At 33.3% G+C, this 21984-nt stretch overlaps 1 protein-coding gene across 3 annotated transcripts in view; it reads right to left on the bottom strand.

Moving 5' to 3' along the window:
• LOC145297592 (nucleolar protein 6-like) overlaps positions 1-21984 on the bottom strand; it is a 94688-nt gene that overhangs the window by 9122 nt on the left and 63582 nt on the right. For all 3 annotated transcript variants that reach the window (XM_080143643.1, XM_080143642.1, XM_080143644.1), the window contains exons 10-19: positions 20223-20338; positions 19154-19331; positions 15156-15278; positions 11165-11316; positions 10080-10302; positions 9483-9591; positions 7043-7197; positions 6254-6390; positions 3512-3664; positions 1566-1663 (exon numbers count right to left, since the gene is read on the bottom strand). In XM_080143643.1, coding sequence (XP_079999769.1) covers positions 1566-1663; positions 3512-3664; positions 6254-6390; positions 7043-7197; positions 9483-9591; positions 10080-10302; positions 11165-11316; positions 15156-15278; positions 19154-19331; positions 20223-20338 — 1444 coding nt within the window. The remainder of the gene's footprint in view (positions 1-1565; positions 1664-3511; positions 3665-6253; positions 6391-7042; positions 7198-9482; positions 9592-10079; positions 10303-11164; positions 11317-15155; positions 15279-19153; positions 19332-20222; positions 20339-21984) is intronic.

The raw sequence follows: 21984 nt of genomic DNA, 5'->3' as shown, positions 1-21984 counted from the left end.
GGGTTCGAGTCTGTCTGCCTACTACCAATTTTTTTTTTTTTTTTTTGCTCAACACACATCTCTAACACCCGGGCAATGCCTGGCACCCAGGCTAGTCTTATATAAATGCTTAAAGTTGCACTTCCAGGTCTTTTTTCAAGAAAAAAATAATAGGATTTTGCTCAATGTTTAAGCCAACTTAATCTAATAACTATTACTACCATTATGATTGATTTTAATTTACCATAAAATGGTATTACATTTATAAGGATTTTTTTTTATTTATCTGTTCATAGTTACAGTTACATACCGTAAAGTTTGGCTTTGACATTAATAGCACAAACTATGGCAAATTTTTTAATTTCACACAAACTTTGAGTGGCCATAATTCGATGGCTAATTATGTTAGCAATATAAACTTACTATCATGGTTTACATTATCAAAAATTTGTGCCCACATTAAATATTTTTCTTTTTTTCCTTTAGATATTTTTGGTTTGGGATACCTACTTTTAGATGTCCAATTGGGATTTTACCAGGATTTCAAATTTTGTAAACTAGAATTTTTTCCCCCTTTAACTGTTAATGCTCTATGCAGCACTGATTGGAGGTAATGTTTGCATTCCCATTTTGCTTAATGTTTAATGTATTTATTTGCTTCCCCACCAAAGCAAATTAGGCACAAGGTCGTTTTTAATGTGGGGTAAAAACTAGCTCCCCTAAAAGTAGGCAAAAAGGGGGCACTCTGGTTATCAAAAATAATAATTGTCCCACTATAGAGGGTTTCCCCTCCATTGATTGGTACAAATTATCTTAAGTGCAGCATCTGCATAACAGATACTACACTTCGATCCCGGCCCGAAGGCCAAACATCTTTTCTATTTATTTTGTTTAAATCTATTTTAAAATATGCTTAAAATTTTCCAAGTGAAGGGAAATAACTGTGCTTACTTAGAGTTACACTTATAAAAAATCTACAGAAAAATCTTTATGATGTACATGTTAGTCACAGATACCATATCCTCAAAATTACATAAATCGATCAAGTATTATTTTTCATTTTAGAAAATCAAATTTTATGACAAGCTGAATAAGAGCTACTAGGTGCCACATTTTTAATTTTATCATAATTCAAGGGCGACAATTTAATTTGATTCAGAGATTTTGTTTGTATTCAAAATAATTAAGCTTTTTTAATCACTAAAAATCAAAACAATTTTCTTAATTAAAAAAAATTACTTAATTTATGTGATTTTTGGAATATGACACTTCAATCAATGATGAGTAAATAAAGATTTCTTTAAAAATCTAGTTGAATTATAAAGAAGTACCAATAACTTACCTTCTACATTGGCATAAGATAATTACAAAAGATGATCAAAGAATAAAGTTGGATTTTTGAATATTTACTTAATTAAAGACTTAATAGAGAGTACATGACATAATAGAAAAAAAAAAATTGTGTTTTTTTAATCTTTTTTTCTTTTTAAAAGCAAGGATTAATCCAACTTACATGCACACAGGAGATTAAAAAAAAAAAAAAAAAAAAAAAGGCACAAAGAGCATAAAACAACAATAGTACTAACCTGCAAATTCCTTATTTAAATCTACTAAAAGTGGCGTAGTCTCCCAGTCAAATGTTGATAAGAATTGCAGAAATCTATTGAAACCCGTTACAAGGGATCTGAAATTAAAATATTTTTTTTTTGCATTAAAAAAAAAAAAAAAAAAAAAATTATTCCTAAAAGTTTAATTTAATGCAAGTTAAAAAGTTATTGCAACACATTTAGTTTGTTGCTGTCTTATTCTAAATCTGTTTCAACTAATAAGTAAAAAAAAAAAAAAAAAAAAAAAAAAAAAAAAACGTTATCCATTATGTCACAGGTCCTCATGTTGCTCTCTTCTGGAGGTTGAAGGTTCAATCCTCGGTGCAGATGAGACTCAAAATACAATTGCAAATTACTTAGGACTTCTACCTAGTCATGGCTGACAGGACAAGAACATGCTATCTCTGTGGATTAAATAAAGAGTTCTGTTTGAAATTCCATACAGATGCCAGAGTTCACAACCTGAGTCAGAGGTTACATTAACCAAAGCATGGTGAAAATAACACTCGATGAGAACAGTAGTCTGAATAATCTAAATACAAATTATCAATCTATGACGAGATCCCTGGCGACACCGGATGATCTTGCTTTTCGAATGGAGGAGGAGAGGGATGGGTGAGGAGGAGCAGATGTTTGTGAGATTCCTGTCCACGAAAAGGAGTGAATGTTTCAATGAGAGAAGAAATAGTGAATATTTCGATGGGAAATAAATAAATAAATAAAAATGATAACGAGATTCTCGAGGGCAGAAAAAGCAATACAGGGTCGTTTTCTGGTTTAGGTTAGAACAACAACGCAAATTATTAAAGAAATAAGATCCTATCGAAAGGTACGTGGGGGGGGGGGTGATGCGGTCTTACTGGCCGACACCTATAGGAAGTTAGGGTCAGAGGGGGCAATACAGACTCGCCAGCCGAGAATGGTTGACTCATGGAAATAAATAGTTGTCGCTTATCACATCAGGGCCAGGGTGGGGTCTTTAAGAGAAAGACAAACGAGAATTTGTTTCGAGATAATGGTTGGTAAAAAAATCTGTTAACAACGAAGAGGTTGTTTTTTAAAACCCTGTGGAGTGACACGGTCGACCTCGAGGTGACTAAATTATTGATAAGTAACACCTCAGTACAATGAGGGTTAAAAATTGGTATAGATAAAAGCCGAGAGAAGGAGTAGAAATTAGGGAAACAGAGAGAGAGAGGAAATTCAAAAGAGGAAAAAGGAAAGGGAATACAAATTGATACGATAAAAGAAGAGAGAGAGGAGAGGGGAAAGGAAGAAAGAATAACCCCAAAAAGGTGGACGGAGGAATTACTGTTTTGATAAAAACAAGACACTTAGCTAATTGGGGTCTTGTGTTCGCTGATCCCTGCCCGTGGACGGACGGTAGATGAAGAACGGAGAACTTGAGAAAAGAACCAAAACTGCCAGCCCCTAAGTTGCATGACCATGCAGTGTGTAACTATTATATTGTAAAGTCAAAGTCAATAATCAATTCTGTGTTAATCAATTAAGTTTTTGACTTTCTTTTCTTTGATTGGAACGCCGTTGCGAATGCAATATATTTCTCCGATAGCCCAGGTGACGGTTGGAAGCTGATTGAAAGCAGAACCGGAAGAGAGACCGACGACGACCGAAGACGAATTCGACCACTAGACGAAACCACGGGTAACGTAGCGCCACATGTATCGGCTACAGGTGCACTTCAATCACGAGCCTATGCACCTGAGCTGAGCTGCACTGGGAGGCGTTACAAATCATCATCTCAAAAATTCAGAAACATAGGGTTTGAGATGTTTTCAAACAGTCCTGTAATAGTTGATGTTTCTATTCAAAAGTACAAATTAAAAATAAAAATCATCTGTTATTCTGCATTCTAAAAATATTATCGGGGGGGGGGGGGGGGAAGAAAAAACAAACAAACTTACTTTGGTATTTGGAAAGGTTCCGGTGAGAGAAACAGATGAGCCACAATAAGTTCCACTGCAACTTCAGGTACATAACCGGATAACATATGGGCTGAAACCCAACGTTTGGCTAACCGCACAACTGCACTATAACTGCCATGTTCCAGACCAAGACTGGAAAAAAAGATTTTGATACATAAAATAGATTTCACAAAAAAAAAAAAAAAAAAAAGACACTTAAAATATGTGTAACTGGTAATTATGGGCACTCTATTCCGGCTTACTTTGAAGGAGGAAATATGAAATTTACAAGTTGTCCCTAGCAGCATTTTTATCCCCGTCATGGGAAAGATGACATACAGTGCCTAGCATTCCTAAATGGTCATCTACCTGGTAATGGCCAGGCTCCATGTTGCTTAATTTAAGTGATCCAATGAGAACTGATGTTTCAACACGATTATACCAAAAATCGTTTACATCCAAGTTATTTAAAAAGTAAAAAAAAAACAACAAAAAAACTTGACTTTTCACCAATTTTTGGTCTCTAGTTGGAGTTAACTTTGATCTGGAGTTATCACGCTTGTTTCTTCTGTTTTTTTTCAGATGGTGTTACAAGATCATCGCTTTTCAGGTTAGGCATAAAATTTAACTGCGCGTGTGTGTGTACGTGTGAGAGAGAGAGAGAGAGAGAGAGAGTTCCATATGGACTCTTAAATGGCTGGGCCGATTGTTTTGAAATTTCACACAAATGTACTTATGTGACAGGCAGTATATTATTATTTTTTTTTTTTTAGATAGTTAACGCTTTATAAAGCCTAACATCACAAGTGCGGTTGAGAAGTTTTATTTGTTGCACAAGCAGAAAGGCCCTGCATATAAAATCAACAGTATGTTATTTCATATGACAGTTTTTGTTTAGAGCACAATTGAATTATGATACTTAATATTTGCATCAGGGTTCACACAGGTTTTCAAAATTACATATATATATAAACAATGATATATTAAATTAAAAAAAAATTAACAGGAAAAGTAATTTTCATTTACATATAAAACAATGTCTGTCGATAATATTTACATTCCCTGACCAACTTATGTTTGGCTAACCAAGCGTGATTAAATGTTAGTTTCCTCATTTGTCTACACTTTTTTACTTTTAAATTTTGAATCACCGGTATTATGAATACAATAGTTACATCCCTTTACCACGAAACTCTGAGGTTATTATACATTTTTATGTATGAAAAACGTCAGATATCATGCTAAAGAGACATAACTTTTGTATCCACAATAATTAAATGTAATTGTCTGCATCTCTTGCACGGTTCACTGGGTATATTCACCAGATAGTTTTCGAAATTGCTTCTGTAAACTAGAATCTTGGGAAGATCATCAATCCAGTAATAGATCGAAGATCTTCCCAAGATTCCAGTTTCATTTTATGTCATACATAAGACATTAGTATTTCGTTATCTTCTCCCTCTTAGCTCTGTTTAAACCAGCATCATTGGGGACACTAACTTCTTTCTCCTTGTCCAATATCACCATATCAAGTTTAATAGCTCCGTTTTCTAGGTATGTAGATGTAGGAATTGCATTGTCATAATGGATGGTGTAGGACTTATTTCCAACTGTTCTTTCTGGTAAACATGTTCCAAAGACTTTCTGCTACATTTTATATTCAAACTGTTTACAGATGGTTCAGTGGAAATATTTGCACCCCCACCCCCATCTCCCAGCTTCATCTGTGTGGCAAAATTTGTACTTGTTATTGTTGAGACCCCCCCCATCCTTTTAAAAGCATTAGTCATTCAACCTTGATCTTGTGAAGACATTACCATCCTCTCTTGATCATAGTGAAAGGATTCTTTTTTCAACCATTCTAAAGAGCCTTCTTTATTCATGCATACTTGCCTTACTTCATCCAGAAAATACTTGGCATGCTGCTGGTTGATCCATTCTTCCAGTTTTTTGCATCCCTCTGCCTGTTTTACAAGTATTTTAATGGTAAGTGCTCTGATGAACTACAAAACCTTATGCCGCTTCACGTAAATACTCCTGACAAACAGCAAAATCCCACTCCAACACAATAGAGATCCTCAGATGCCAGAAAGTCTTCTACTCTAATAGTTTCTTCGCTTGGACTGCTAGACTTTGGAATTCCCTTTCGGGTTCCTGCTTCCCTGACATGCAGAAATTCAAGTGTAATGTAAACCAACATCTTGCTGCTCAACTCCCTACATAGTATCCCTGCAAATTATGTCCCAGATTCCCATGAGAACACCCGAGAAACCTAATGCAGAAGTACCAAGTTTAGTATTAACACATTTCTCAGCATATCGTTTGGGGAACGTGAGAGAGAGAAGAGAATATTGTGATTTGGATATGTTTCCTTGCTATTAAACTCTGCAAAAAAAAAGCATATAAGGAAGACTTCATTGAAGAAAGATCAAGAGGACAAACACCAAAGAGATGAACCAACCAGACAAAGGGTTGATATTGGCATGCTGCTTCTAACAACTGAAACATGCCCTTTTTAATTTTTTTTTTTTTTTTTTTAAGAGCGCTCTAAAATCGAGCAATTACAAAAATTATCCCAATTAAGATTCTTCCTCCAACAGACAGAACAGATACTACACTTTAATCTTAGCCAAAAAGATCAAGAAAGTCAAGTAAATGAATACGGATTTATTTCTGATATTCTTGAATAGTTTATATTTTATAAATAAAATAACATAATTCCAGTTTAAAATAAATATTTACCTGTGTAAGAGACTTGTGAGTTTGGGCAAAAGCCGTAGCTCACCCCATAAAACTTGAGAAGCATCAGAGGTAGTTGTTAGTTTGAGAATATCAATTTCTTTGCTGAAACACATTTTGATCCGGAACACATAGCCATACTGAAAAAAAAGAAAAAAAAAGAAAAGAAATTGAAGGTAAATTTAAAAAATGCAATCAGTGCACTGGCTTCCCCCGAAAGAGGAAGTGTCTAGGGAATATCAACTTCACAAGTGGTCCTCAGTCGCATGTGTATTTCTAGTTAGAGGAGATGACAACGTTAGGTCTTGCAGGGAGGATCAACATCCTCCTACATATAGCACCTAGTAACTCCAAATGGTCACCCATCTCGTATTGACTAGGCTCAACATAGCTTAACTCTAGTGATCTAACAAGAGCAGGTGTGTCAACAGGATTATTCAAGAAATTCTACAGCACAAAATTGATAAAAACATTTTTAATTTCTGTAATTATGTTTTTGAAAAAAAAAATACATCTTGTTATTTTTTCTTTTACAAGTTGTTCTAGATTATTGTATGTTATTAATTTTGTGCTTATGGTATTGAGAATATATTCCATAGACAATATTGAGAGCTTTCAGATGTATTAAAAATAATCTGAACTTAATGGAAGATATACTGATAAAGGAAAAATAAATGTTTTTAGGTATTCAAACAGGATTTCACATTTTTTTTTTTTTTTTTTTTTTGCTTAGTTTTACTGAGATGGCCATAGCTGGTATGATAATCAAAAGAATGATGCATAAATACTCACTAATAAAACATCCAAGTAATTCTGATTACAAGACATAGGGAGATAGAAATCCTTCCGGAAACTTTGTTGCAATTCAAGATGGCACATGGCTTTTAACCGTTCCAAGCTGTCCAACTCTTCAATGTTTCTTTTAGTGCTTCCCATGAAGCACAATACTGTTTTAAAAAAGTATTAAAAATTAGTTATACATAAGAAAAAAAAAATCAATAAGTTATACATAAAATAAACATTTGTTATACATTAGGGGGAAAAAAAAAAAAAAAAAAAAAAAAAAATATTAGAAACCAGCCTGTGAAACTGGAAATTCCATGAAATGAGAAATACCTTTCATCAACAAATGTTTTGATAAACCAATATTTTTCTGGATATTGCAAAAAAAAAACAACACTCAGCAAATATGAGTTTAACACTTCTATGAAAATTGTACTTGCAATAACCCTTATCCCCGAGTGGCTTCCGGGCCTTGATAAGTGGTGACCACTGTGTAAAAAAAAAAAAAAAAACTGCCCCAAATTAAATAAGTACTAATTAATACTCAAGGAAGGAGTATTGTGCTACATAGCCTAATACAAACAATAAAACCACATAAGATAAAATCTTTAATTTACTCCTTCAGTCCAGCCCTCTAGGCAGACATGTTTTTTTTTGTCTTGTTTCTTTTGAATGTTGCCTTTTCTATGCAAGGTTTCACTTTGTTTAGTGAAAAACCGCTGCACGTCGAAATTATTAGTTTCTTTCTCACATTACAACAACAATGATCATCTTATTATTATAAGGATATTCGAAAACGTAAAATTGATCAAATACTTTTTTTTACTAACAAAAGCAATTTTTATGACAAAGTGAGGATGGTGTATCTTAATCACCGTATTTAATAAATAAAAGGAGCCAACTTGATTCAAACTATAGAGACAAAAATAGATCAAAATCTGCCTTGTAATACTTACAAATTAAGATTAATTGTTACAAATCGTGAAAAATCTGATTTTCTATATACCCCCCCCCCCCAAAAAAAAACCCTACTTTATTAACTTCATTATCAGTTCTGTGATGGATACATACGACATACTGATTTTTATGTATTTTTAAAAATATTAATTAGTGTAATATAACCTTCAGGGTGTATTTGTCACAATCTTGATTCATGAGACCAAATATGTAATACCACCCTGGGTAGGTTCTCGTCATACACACAGGCAAGAAAATGTGCACTAACCCTAAGTCCTGGTGGCTACACTTATCTTTGTCTAGTGGCGGACTTTTCAAGGATGAAAAGCCTCTTACTGGTCACTGGAACTATTCCTCTAATGCTCAGAGCATATAAAACGTGCACGACCCTAAGTCTGTGTGGCAATACCTTTTGCACTTCGGTTGGCTGTTTGTTGGTTTGATGTATTCCTTTTTGTAGATGCTCTAGTGTTGCTGGTATATTGCTTTTCAGCACTATAATTAACTGGATTTTCAAATCAAACAATTCAATAATAACTTTGAGATTATTTTATTATAAATAAGAATCATTCTAAAGATATTCAGGGTACACTTTGTGCAATAGAAAATTAATTCTTCAGGTTCTTAATGGCTTCATGATGCAGGATGTTTTCAACTTAGGTTCGTTCAGACAGCTTTTTAGTCAGGAGCAAGAGCTTTCCAATTTAGCTCTTTTGAGGAGGTTTTTGGCACTGGGCAGAAGCCCATAGCGATGTATACTCTTTGATGCCAGCAAGCCAGTCCTTTCATTTCCAAAACAATGTTCTTTTTTGTTTTTTTATTGAATCCCAATTCTGACCACCATCTCTTTGAGATCACTATTTCCTCTTGTCGTTTGGAGGTTACCCTTTTCATTCTCTTTTCTTCCGAGTTTCTTTTCTATCCTTTTTTTCCTTTTTCTTTCGCTTTCTCTCCAACACATTATCTTAAAGAAACTATTATCAGCTATGCCCTTCCATCTTTCAGTTTAATTCCCATCACCGATACTTAAAATAAAACACGTGGCTCAATGACAACATCTTTTTAGATATCAGAGCGCACTTCTCGTCGCCCATGTCAACTTCACTTTGCTGAGAAATAAAAACATTCCAGACTCTGGACAAAAGAATCAATTTCTTAAACCTCATGTCAAACATTACACCTAACCCTTAGCTTGCAAGTAGGGTGAATTGGGCATGCAACGTCGTTACATCAGGTTGAATCCTAGACAAGAATGCTATATACTTTCAATTCCAGAAATCATTTTTAATGAATTCAATTAAAATGTTTTTTGTATTTTCTTTCAGAATAATATGAAGATTAAAAGTTGTCTCTGTAAATCAAATAACTTTTCTTCTTTCATTAAAAATTTTTACCTCTAATTGTAAGATTTGTTTATATGAAACAACTTTAATTGTTCAAATTTCTAACCGAATAATAAAAATGATGAAATATCAAGTTATATATGACTTACCTGTAAAATATGGACAGAGGCTTGGACAAGGCTTTTTAGGATCTGGCAACAATCTTTTATCCAGTTTTTTATAACTGGTACAATACCGAGCAGGTTGAGGTGGGAACACCTTAAAACAGGATATAAAAATATTCTTAATTCTGCTTGTACCAAGAATTAATTATACAGAGCTGAGCCTTTGTTAAAGATAAGAGATTCTTATGAGAAGAAGAAAAAAATCATCTTAAAGGAAAAGGATGTTTTCTACAATGCTGTGTGGATATAGGAAGGTGAGAGGAATAGAGGACGAGGGAGAATGAGAAAGGGAAAACGAGAGAGAGGGGAAAGAGGCAGACAAATGAAGAAGCGAAGGAGACAAACAAATGAAGAAATGGCGGAGACAAACAAACAAAGAAATGGTGGAGACAAACAAACAAAGAAATGGTGGAGACAAACAAACGAAGAAATGGTGGAGACAAACAAACGAAGAAATGGTGGAGACAAAACTTGTCATGCTTATTAAATTTAAAGATAAAGTTGATCTATAAATAAGACAAATTTAATATATTAAAAAAAAAAAAAAAAAAAAAAAAAAAAAACCCTAAAGAAAAGACTTACCTCTGCAAACCGTAAGGTAGGAGATGTAGTTTGTATATCTTTAATTTCAATTGATAAATCACATTTTCGAAGAAGTTGACAAAGTTTGTCATATGCAGAGATTATTTTGAGAATTTCTTCTTCACCTGTTCCAGAATTTTCTTTTTTATTAGAATTTTCAACCAACATAGGGTTGAACAGATTCTCTGTGATACATATATTCTTGAAAGAAATGTTGTAAGCTCTGCAGAAAGAAAAAAGAAAAAGGTTTTCATGATTTGAATACATGGTTGCAACAACCTATAAAAAACACTATATGTATAGAGAACTAAACCTCAGTGAATTATTTGGATTCATCAACTGAAATGTTGTGAAAATCACACTCAAGATGAGAATAGTAGTCCGATGAATACAAATATGAATAACCAATCCTCATCTCAAAAATTCAGAAACGTAGATCTCAGAATTTAGATGCTTTATCTAATGTTTACACACATACAATAATAAAAAGTAGAACACCCGTCCCAGGACAAGTAACATTCCTTAAAATAGTTTTATGTTTTCTTATGAAGATTAAAATAAAGCTACGAAGGATGTTCAATAAATAATGCTCCTGACCCACTTCTCATAGTAGTAGTAGAGCAGCAAAACTAGTCTTTCTTTAAATAGAAACTATCCGGCATTACACACTTCTCACATCATTTCATGCTGCTCTGGAGACCGTTTTTATATAATGATCCAGGTTGTTCCTCCAGCCCCGACTTTGAAGATCAGGATGGCATCATCTGGTTTCCTTCTTAAAAAAAAAAAAAAAAAAAAAAAACTTCATGGCTGGAAGAGGTGAAATTCAGAAAGTTGGGGAGGATTTTATAGATTTTTATATGTGCTTCTGATCTGGCGACATGCGTGTTATGGACCAGAGTGTTGTCTTGCAGGAGAAGGAACCTTTGATCTTAACCCGCCGTTTGATTTTGATAGCTTCGGCCTCCTTTTTATAATCCCTTTATAAAACTAAATCTAGCCCATATTTTTACCCCATAGCCCCAACAGCTGTGTTCCATGATTGCTTAAAAGTTGTTCATGTTTTTTTTTTTTTCAATACTCACTTGTTCAACATATAAGAAATGATTTGAGAACAGATGCTCCTTTTGTGAGCCATGGTTGTTCCTTCTGTCCACAAAACAGCTTCACAGATGCTGGAATCTGAAAATTTTCTCATTTCAGATTTATCGCCCCAGAAGGCTCGAAATTCTTTTGCCTAAAGGAAGAAAAATAAATAAATAAATCACTGGATTTTTTTTTTAATTTGATTAAAATAAATGATAATAAAAAAAAAAAGAAGCTATGTACACATTAGCTACAAATGAAGGATAGCTATGTGTAGTGTAAACGTTTTAGTGATGCATATGAATGTCAGACATTTGCAGGTGATACGTGTTTGGTCAAAGGAAAAAAGTGAGATGGTTAGAGTCAGCTTTCAGGAATGAGGGGGGGGGCAGTTGGAATTGGAAGTTCAAGGAGGTGGTTGCTTTTTCTGAGGACTACGGTTCAGTTGGATCAAGGTACCTCTTCAAGTAAGGAAAACTATTGGGGCTCTTAACCAAAGGATTGTATTTTGGTTTGGTCAGACAACGCTCACATTTTGCATATTTGACTTGGGAAAATGAGAACCACTTGTAATCTCAAACAAAATAAAATAAACACTTGTTATTTTGACAATTTTTTTCCTGTTATGAATTAAAAAATACAACAAAGATGAAAAAAAAACAAAAAACGATTGTTTAATAATGTTTAATATATGGAGTCCTTAGATGAAAATGACGGTCTCAATTTACAGCACAAAACTTTTGCTATATGCTGGTGCTTTGCTTCAAAGCCATACACTAATTGAGAAGCTTCTGTTACTAACTGCTCATTCCACAAGAATGTGAAGGAAAGGAAGTTTTTCACCAGTTAATGAATTTTGTAATTGTCTGAAATGTCCCCTGTGATTGGTGGTTTACAAACTCCATTTACTGACAAATCAATTAATGTGTCCAGTGTAGAGCTTTAAAGTTGATCATTGGGATTTTTTTAAAAGTATTTTCTTGTCTGGCTTCCCTCTTCCGAAAGAACATAAAAAATAATTTGAGTTTAATTAGATGGAATCTTTAAATGTTTCAATAAATTGGCACAATTCAACCAGATTTGTATGAATAAATATTAACTTACCTAATGGCCAAAATTCTTTTTATACCTTCTTCTAACTTCAGGTTCATCACATTTCATCATCAAAATAAAACATTTTCAGGAAGTAATGCAAAGGCATTATATTGAATGATTTTAATGCAATCCTTTGAATCTCAATAGGTTGCTTTCTAATTCTGTCAATCATATATATATATATATATATATATATATATAAACTTGTTACTTTTCTATTTTATTTTATGTCAAACCAGCGAATAGCATAAACATTAATAAAATTTATCAAACTATATAGTTTGGTTGAAAGATTCTGTGGATATGCTCCACGCATCCATAAACACATGAGCCTGATAGCCAAAATTAATCATCTTGCCTGGTTTAATGGACCAATTTTCCACAATACAAATCTAGAGTCCACCTTACCTCTAGAAATACCAACTGCATATTGGTCACAACTAAGGTTATCCATATCTTCCATTCCAAAATGAAACTCCAGAGGAGTTGAACAACAGCTAATAAAGATATTTGGGGTAAATTATGGCAACCATTTGCACATAATTTACCCAGTGGACCACTGAATGTAGTAGGACTTTTGTAGTGCCATCTGTATATTTAAATAGAGCTCTGAATGGAAGTTCATTTTGATGAAAGGAGCAACCTATAGTCTGAAGATTTCTTTCTATTTTTTTTCTAAAAATGTAACAAGTCCACCATCACAGCCTGTATTTGTATTATCAGCAAGGACAGCCTTAATAGTGCTCATACTTTTAAATTTGTATAAAACATAAGCCACTTGCTTCGCAAGAACAGTACCATTTGCATAATATTAACACGAATCCTGTGTCAAATATTCACTCCTTTGGTGTCGCCTTTGTCAAGTAGCGTTCAGGTCCTTTGGCTTTTTTTTTTTTTTTTTTTTTTTTATATAAAGAGTTTTACTTCCATTTTCCTCCACTGATTCCTTGTAGAATAGTGTCTTTGTCTGTCCTTCCATTAACTCCTACACAAAGAATACTATCCACATTTTCATAAGCATTTTTATTTTTTTTATTTTACTCTTATATAAAGATTCTCCACATTTTCACCGGCTTCTTTAAAAATATTTTACTGTTTTATCAATTTTGCATTTATCCATGCAGATATTTTTTTTATATCTATATAAGAGACAAGAAGGCCTACAGCCTTCAAATCCAAGAGCAGGGCATTGGCAAGGCTGGCTCCAAGATTAGATGATATATCATTTCTGACTAAGTAAAGAGAATATCTTGGAATTTTTGTTAAATTATAAAGCCCTTTTCAGGAGACTATATGACTGTTTATAATGCTCTACTTCATCATTAGCCGTAGAGAAGTATGAATGGGAAGAAACATCCTGAACATCTGGTGTTGAAGCTATTGGTGATAGCTTCACACAAGCTAAAATGTACCCTTGGGCCCTATGTGCCCTCTCTGATCTTTTAAATATTCATGGTCTTCTATAGGAACCCGAAATATCAGTTTTTATTAATATTAAAAATACAGTTTAAGATTAAATTAAGAATTACTTCACATGTAAAATAAAATGGAAAAATGGCATTCAATATTTATTTTAACTATAGAAATTCCTTTATTTCAACATTTGCACAATTTAAATGTTTGTCTCTTTCACAATTAATAATTAAAAGAAAATAATTTCTGTCTCAGAGGGCAAGTGCAGATGTGCTTAGTTTGGAAATTTTCTTTGTTGGATTTGACATTACTATTGTCACAGCTTATAATGAGCAGCTTGTATGAACATGAGATATCAAATAATGTATTCAAGTTTTTCTTCCAGAATTTTTTTTGGTTAACAAGGATATATTTTCTATTTATTTGCTTTGTCTCCCGAAAGCATAGAATTTTCATCTTGTTAACAATTTCATTTAACAAAGGCAAAGAGGGTTGACAGCCTTCCAAATATCTATCACATTCTTTGCTAAATACCAAAACAAGAAATGTGGAGATAAGTGTTCATAAAAAATAACTATATTGGCTTATTTGCCCATAAGTTGGAGTTTTATTTAACAATGATGGTAAACTTGCAAATTTAATTGCACGTTTATTTTGAGTTAAAACTGTTTTTTCCAGGCATTTATTAACATATCTGCAAAAAAGAATATAGATATACATTATCGGAAAATACACAAAGATGTTTTTAAAAAATTGAGAATAAAGTTTGAAATTCATTAAATTAAAAATATTGTTTACTTACTAAACAGTAGAGTTTAGTTCCAAGATTAACCAGTAAACCAGCTTTTCACTTAAAAATAAACTAATTTTTAAAATATACACAAATTACAATAATTATAAAGTGTTTTTTTTTTTTTAAATAGTTGGTTATTTCGATATATATATATATATATATATATATATATATATATATATGTATGTATGTGTGTGTTAATTGAAAGAGTAAAAAAAAAAAATACCTAAAGAAAACTAAACAAATTACACATTTAAGCTCCATCGTGATCTACTCCAAGCCACAACACTTGCATTCAACTGTGTCCAAATAGCAACTCTCCTGAACTTTGTTGTCAGCCATAGCATCACACCTAAAACTGCCTCTAAAATATATTGACAGATCTTTTGTTTACCATACTTTAACAATCCTATCCAGCTTCCTTTTCTGTACCTTGGTGACCAACTTCCTCTTCCTTGTTCGGCTGATACCCCCCCCTTTTTTTACTTCCAAAAACTTGGGAGGAGGGGGAAGACTTCAATAGCATCACACATCAACAAGAAATTGTCACAATTAGATGTTCATTAGCAAATCACTATACTTCTATTATATTTGCTATGAAACATGATGTGTTTTTAAAATGTCAAATGATTTCTAATAAAGATTTCCCTGTTTTTTTCTTCTTCTAAACAAGTAAAAAGAAAACTTACCTCCGGAAGATTGGCAGCAGGTCCCTTTTCAATAACATTATAGGCATGTTCTTCTACTATGGTTATACCAAATGTCAAAGTGCTGATGTCACTGACCCAAGGTGGTGATTCATTAACTGACCACTTAAAAAAGATAAAAAGATAAAACAGAAAATACAATTGTAATGGATTGAGCCAGTAGGAGAGGAAACAGGAAAATTAATTAGTCAAAATTGTCACACAGATAAATAACATTAAAAAGGTTAAGTAAAAATGGATTTAATTGGTTTTTGAACTCATATAAAAAACTATCCAACATTACCTGGAGAGTATGGAAAATAAAATAGTAGAGTTAAAAAGTCTATAATATAGATGAAAGTGTCAATTTCATATAATTATGAAAATATTTGGCATTGATATTAAAATGGTGATTATTTAAAACTTTACTGGTGGGGAGGGGGGGTCGTTCATACATAAAAACAGAAGACTGCAGTGGGTTTGTGATGCCGAAGCATGAAATCTTTTTTAGTAATAAAACTTTTTATGAACCCAGTACTAGAAAAAAAAAAAAAAAAAAAAAGTAAATTTTTTTTAATAAAACTATTTTTGTAAAATCAGTAATAACAAAATTTTTCGTAATTATTTTTGTGAAACTAAAAATGAAAATTATTTGTAATATGATAATCTATGTTGAAACTTAAAAAAAAAAAAATTTAGAATAAAATTTTTTTTTTGTTTTAAATTACATTTTTGAAAAGCATAACTTTAGCTCACACTACACATGTTTGACCTCCAACTAAAAAAAAAAAAAAAAAAACCTTCTCCACAGCTAGTTTTTGTGCTAGTTGGTGAATTATTTTAGTTGACTTTGTGGAGGTCTCTATGACCTTTAAATCTTACTTCTTTTCTTTTTCAATTTTAAGTTTCTGATTATATCTCCTATTTGTTAAAATCTGAAATCCCAGAACATCTTTCTTTTAAAACTTCTACTTTTCTATCCGCACTTTCATATCTTTATATGCTAAAAAAAAAAAAAAAAAAAAAAATACTTTTCCAAATGTAATGACACAGATTACAATCCCACACTAAGAAAAGAAATGTTCTAAATGCCAATGAATTTTGTTCCTGCTGACTCCTAACTAAAGTGTACATACAGAGGAGGGAAAAAATTCATTTTTTGATGAAAAAATGTCTTCTAACTTCCCCACTCACATAATTTTGCTATAGAGGCTAAGACTTCATACAATTTATTAACATTTTCAGAAAGAACTGTCATAAAAGAGGGAAAGGAAAGCAAAGTCAAAATGAGAAAAGGGAGAGAGAGAAAAAGGGAGAGAGAGAAAACAGGAGAAAAGAAAAGAGAAAATCAAAATCATCATCCAATCAATATCAAGTGTGGGCTGCTGCATGCGATACTAGAATGAGCTTTAACGCCTCAAAATCTAAAGTCATGTTACCACTGATCGATTGAGACACCTGACAGATGTGCAATCATTCAACAATCAACATTACACCCCTGCCTTGATCTATTGTCTCTGTGCAACTGGATGGCTTTATAAAATGACTCCTTTATTACTAACTTGAATATTAATCTGTATTATTATTATAACAGCGATACTCTTTGGCAAGTACTTTGCAGTCAATTCTACCCTTTGCAACCAAGGCCGCCAACCCCCAATATTTCCTCCTGTATCAGAAAACACACTATGTGATATACAAATATCTGTATGTGATGTTGCCAAGCTAATCAAAAACCTTGATTCCAGTAAAGCAACCAGCCCTGACGATATTCCAATTATAGTACTGAAAAACTTCAACCAGAACTAGCACCCATACTTACAAAACTGTTTAAACGTTGTCTTAAGGAGAATTGCTTCCCATCACCCTGGAAAATCTCATCAGTATGCCCTGTATTTAAGAATTCAGGTGATCGTTCATCCCCCTCTCAGTACAGGCCAATAAGTCTCCTGTGTGTCATGAGTAAGTTGCTGGAATCTGTGTTAAATAGAGAAGTAATCAACCATCTCAGCAAAAATAACCTTCTTAGTGACACACAATATGGTTTCCGTTCTGCTAGATCTACAGCAGATGTGCTTACAGTTATATCTCATAGGATTAGCGAATCTCTTGACAGAGGCAACCTTTCTAGGGCAATTGCTCTTGACATATCAAAGGCCTTTGATAGGGTATGGCATAAAGGTTTACTTCACAAGATCTCCAGCTATGGTATTGCTGGAAATGTCTTCTCAATTATTAAATCATTTCTCTCTGATAGGTTCAGAAGAGTAGTAGTTGATGGGCAAAAATCAGAAGCTCACAGTATATATGCTGGAGTCCATCAGGGGTCCATCCTGGGCCCAACTCTTTTCCTGATCTACATCAATGATCTTCCAAATCACATCCTTACATCATTCGTAGACATTTTTGCTGATGACACTACCATCTATGGTAGCACATCTAAGACAGTAAATGACCAAGTTCTCTCCGATTCTCTCTCCTCTGATCCTGATCACGTTGTACAATGAGGAAAGGAGTGGCTGGTTACTTTTAATGCATCAAAAACCAAGCTTCTATCTTTACATCATCAACATTCTGATTCCCATCTGGCAGCAATTAAAATGAATGGCTCTCGTCTTGGAGAGGCCTCAAGTTTTGACAGGCTTCTGGGCTTGACCTTTACTCCTGATCTTAAATGGAATACGTACATCAAATCGGTTGCCAAAGCCGCTGGAAAAATGGTCGGATCCTTCTATCGATTCAATAGATATCTCACTGCTGATGCAATTCTCTATATATATAAGAGCCAGATATGTCCAAGGATGGAATACTGTTGCCACATATGAACAGGAGCTGCTAGAAAAGACTTGTCCTGCCTTGATAGGGTTCAAAATAGACTTCGTGGCCTGGTGGGAGATGTCCTTTTCTCTTCGCTGCAACCTCTATCTCACAGAAGAGATGTTGCGAGTTTGTCTCTGCTTTATCGTTATTTTCATGGAAAGTGTTCAACTGAGCTTCAATCTATGGTCCCCCCTCGCCAAACTTTCACAAGAAACATTAGACTAGCTGAAAACATTATCAATAATTTTCCCCACTCTTTATCTGTACCTAAACCCAAACATAGATTCCATGACAAAGCTTCTTTCTTAGAACTGCACGCCTGTGGAATTGTCTTCCGTTTTCCTGCTTTCCAGCTTTCTATAATATGGTTGTCTTCAAGTCCAATGTGAACAAGTTTCTGATGAGCCGTTCCACTTAAGTTAACAAATTTACCGAACTTCCATTACTATCGATTACTATATTGTCCTTTTGACTACTCTACACTCTTTAACCCTTATCCTTGAGCGGCCTATCGGCCTTGATAAGTGGTGACGTCTATGTAAAAAAACAAAAAAAAAAAAAAAAAACATATCAGATTGACAATATTCCGAGGCAATATATATATATATATATATATATATATATATATATATATATACAGGGTGACTAAAAACAAAAAAAGAAACGGCTCCCAACTCTAATTAGGCCCCGTTTCTTAATGTTTTGTCGGAATGAAATGAAACTTTGGTCATAAAAACACTAGGGTCTTTGGCCTTTTTTTTTCTCCGTTCTACAGCATGTTCTAGATGGCCTCCATTTAGCTTTTGTTTTTTTTTGGGTCACCCTGTATATATAAATGACAAATAGATGCATTTATATACATTTGCTTTTAATTATACAGTAAAACCCCGGGATATGACATTAAAAGTTAGTAACAAAATACAGTACAGTAATTTAATACTACACATATATATAATTGAATGATATTATAAATAACACTGTAAGGTGGAGCAAATACTGTAACCAGGGTCCGGAAAAACACTGTAACACGAAAAAAACGTATCCTAGGGCCATCATATCCTGGGGTTCCACTATAGATAGAATGATCAATATGCATTGCAGGGTGAACGCGATATAATGTATGCATAAAAAAAAATGGGAGAACAAGCAGAATTATGAAGTAGGGATAATGATGATAATACCTCTGAGAATGTAACTGGCTTCATTTGAATGTGGCTGACACGTTTGTTCAGGACTTTTTGCAAGAATGACAACACACTTAAAGTCACTGTATGAATGGAATGACCACCCAAATCAAGGAATCGTTCAGAAGACTCTGGCTTTTTGGCTTCGTTTTCAAATTGTGACAAATCAGTAATGCTAAAAAAAAAAAAAAAAAAAAAAACTTTTTAATGAAAAAAGGAAAAGGAGCAAAAAAAAAAAAAAAAAAAAAAAAAAAAAATACAATATATAAAATACACATTTTGAAAGTAAGGAAAAAAAAATCAATTTCTTTTGTGAACCTAGATTAAACTGTAGTTTATTCAGCAATGACTTTGGTTTAAAATGATATATATACTAGCAGGCTGACTGGCGTTGCCCAATCATAAAATATGCATAAGTATTATATTCATACAGAAACCAAGACATGTGCATGCAAGTATTGTTTTTTCTAAACAGTTCACTTCTTGTAAATAAAAGAAAAAATACTCAAGCTAAGATCGAAACTAAAATCTAAAAACGTTAGAAAGTCTAATAACAATTACACCAGCTTGGTACAATCTTTAAAAAGTGTTTTCAAACCTACTTATTTTTAACATAAGGAATCTGTCAAATGAACGATTCATGTATGAGCATTCATGAAACATTTGACAAACATAAAAATTTAATGACCCCCCCCCATACCAATTTTTCAATTTTGATCCATATAGCAGCCCTTTTTATTGGATAAAAACGGATTAAAAAGTTTTCCACATGCCTGAATAACCAGTATACCAAATTTCAAGTCTATAGATTAAAAATTTGTCGAGTATATAGGTTGAGAAGTGTCATTTTTATTGCTGATCGACATTTGAGTTTTACAGCGGTTCTTCCCATCTTCTCAGCTCGCTCCCTTCATTCCATTTTACGTGTTCTTTTTACCTTTCCATTTGTTTCCTCTTATATTCACTTTTATTATATAGATAACATTGCTTTTTGGCAGTCATTCATAATTGCATAGGAAGCACAATTATCAAACAAAAAGACAAAGACAAAAAAAAAATAACATACTGGAATATTTGGTCATATCTCATATGAAATGGGACGTTCTTCATAAATATTGTTTCAAACGTACCACTTTGCTGAATGTCCAAGGATTTTACTGTTATAGCAGCCTCTTTTTTTACCTGTAGAGAGAGAGAGAGAGAGAGAGAGAGAGAGAGAGAGAGAGAGAGAAAAACAATGAAAAATAAAAATTGTACAATACATACAGATTAAAAAGGGGATTAATAAAAAAAAAAAATCTATATCTATACAGAGTGTTTGGAAAATCAGTAGCATAAATTCAGTATCACTTTCTATATGTTTAATTTTTAAGTCATACACAATTGAAACAAATACCAATCAACATTCTTTATTGTAAGCATCTAACATGTACAATGTGTAATAAAATAATGTTATTTCTACATGTGGGATAGATAAGACATTATTCTTGTGACAGGATCTTAGGTAAAATAAGCCTGGGCCTGGTGTTGCTGTATACACAAACAAAATCATGATATCAAACAATTATAGAAGTTTTGGGGCTCATAAAAAAGATCTAAGCATCATAATCAGCAGAGTTTATTTTTAGGAACAGATGAAACACGGGTAATATTAGCATGGACCGAAGACTATGTTGAAAAGAAAAAAAAAAAAAAAAAAAAAAAAAAAAAAAAAAAAAAAAAAAGGACCACGAAGGAAATTAGACTAATAACAGGTTTACACATGTCTCTCTGATTTTATATATATATAATATTTTTTATTTATTTTTAAAACAGTAATCTATGTACACGCGTGTTTCGAGTTTCCTTAACTCTCGTCAGTGTAGCTCAACTGTTTCTAGGGATCAAACTAGAATCTATCGTTTGAAAAAAAAAAACAAAAAAAACAACAACAACAAATCTAAATTTATAAGCGATAAAAATAAACAGTAAATTTATCTAGGTTTCGTGGCCTAACGGTTAAGGCGACGGACTGTGGAAACAGTCCGAAGTTCGATCCCTAGAAACAGTCGAGCTATGCTGACGAGAGTTAAGGAAACTCGAAACACGCGTGTACGTAGATTACTGTTCTAAAAATAAATAAAAAATATTATATATACGTCCAAACTAATTAGGTCGACTTTCTAAAAAATCTAGCTTTGAGACGAAGCCATTATTAACCGAATCTATCGTTTAAAAAAAAAAAAAAAAAAAAAAAAAAAAAAAAAAAAAAACAACAACAAATCTATAATATATATACACACATACATACACACATAAACAATCCATGTTGACACACCCGTTCTCGCCAGATCAGTAACAAATAGGTGACCATTTGGGAATGCTAGGTGCTGTATGTACTGTGCCAAGTTGGTATCTGGGGGCACAATCATATTGACACATCGGTTCTCATCATATCACCAAAGTTAAGCAATGTCGAGCCTGGCCAGTATCAGATGGGTGATCATTTGAGAAGGCTAGGCACTGTATGTACCGTGAGGTAAAATACCAGGTTGTGAAACTGGCATGGTTTATCCTTCTCTCGAGGGTAGATGGGCCTCTCTTAAGCCATGGTAAGCAACCCATTTAGTAATAGTGCCGCGATAAAAAAAAAATGTCTTTGATAGCACTAGCGAAGCATCAAGTATTCAGCTACGGAGAAAATTTGAATTACACTACAAACTCATGTAGTGAGTTCAATCTCGGCTGCGGCTGTATGTTGCGTTACGTTAATCCACGAGGAGGGATGTACCCTCAGTCCTCATTAAGACACGCATCTATAAGGAGAACTCTTATGTAAAACCTGAGGT

This window comes from Euprymna scolopes, chromosome 18 (assembly GCF_053919585.1).
Source record: "Euprymna scolopes isolate OS-2025 chromosome 18, ASM5391958v1, whole genome shotgun sequence".
Classification (NCBI taxonomy): Eukaryota; Metazoa; Mollusca; class Cephalopoda; order Sepiida; family Sepiolidae; genus Euprymna; species Euprymna scolopes.
This window is presented reverse-complemented; position numbering and strand designations above follow the sequence as displayed.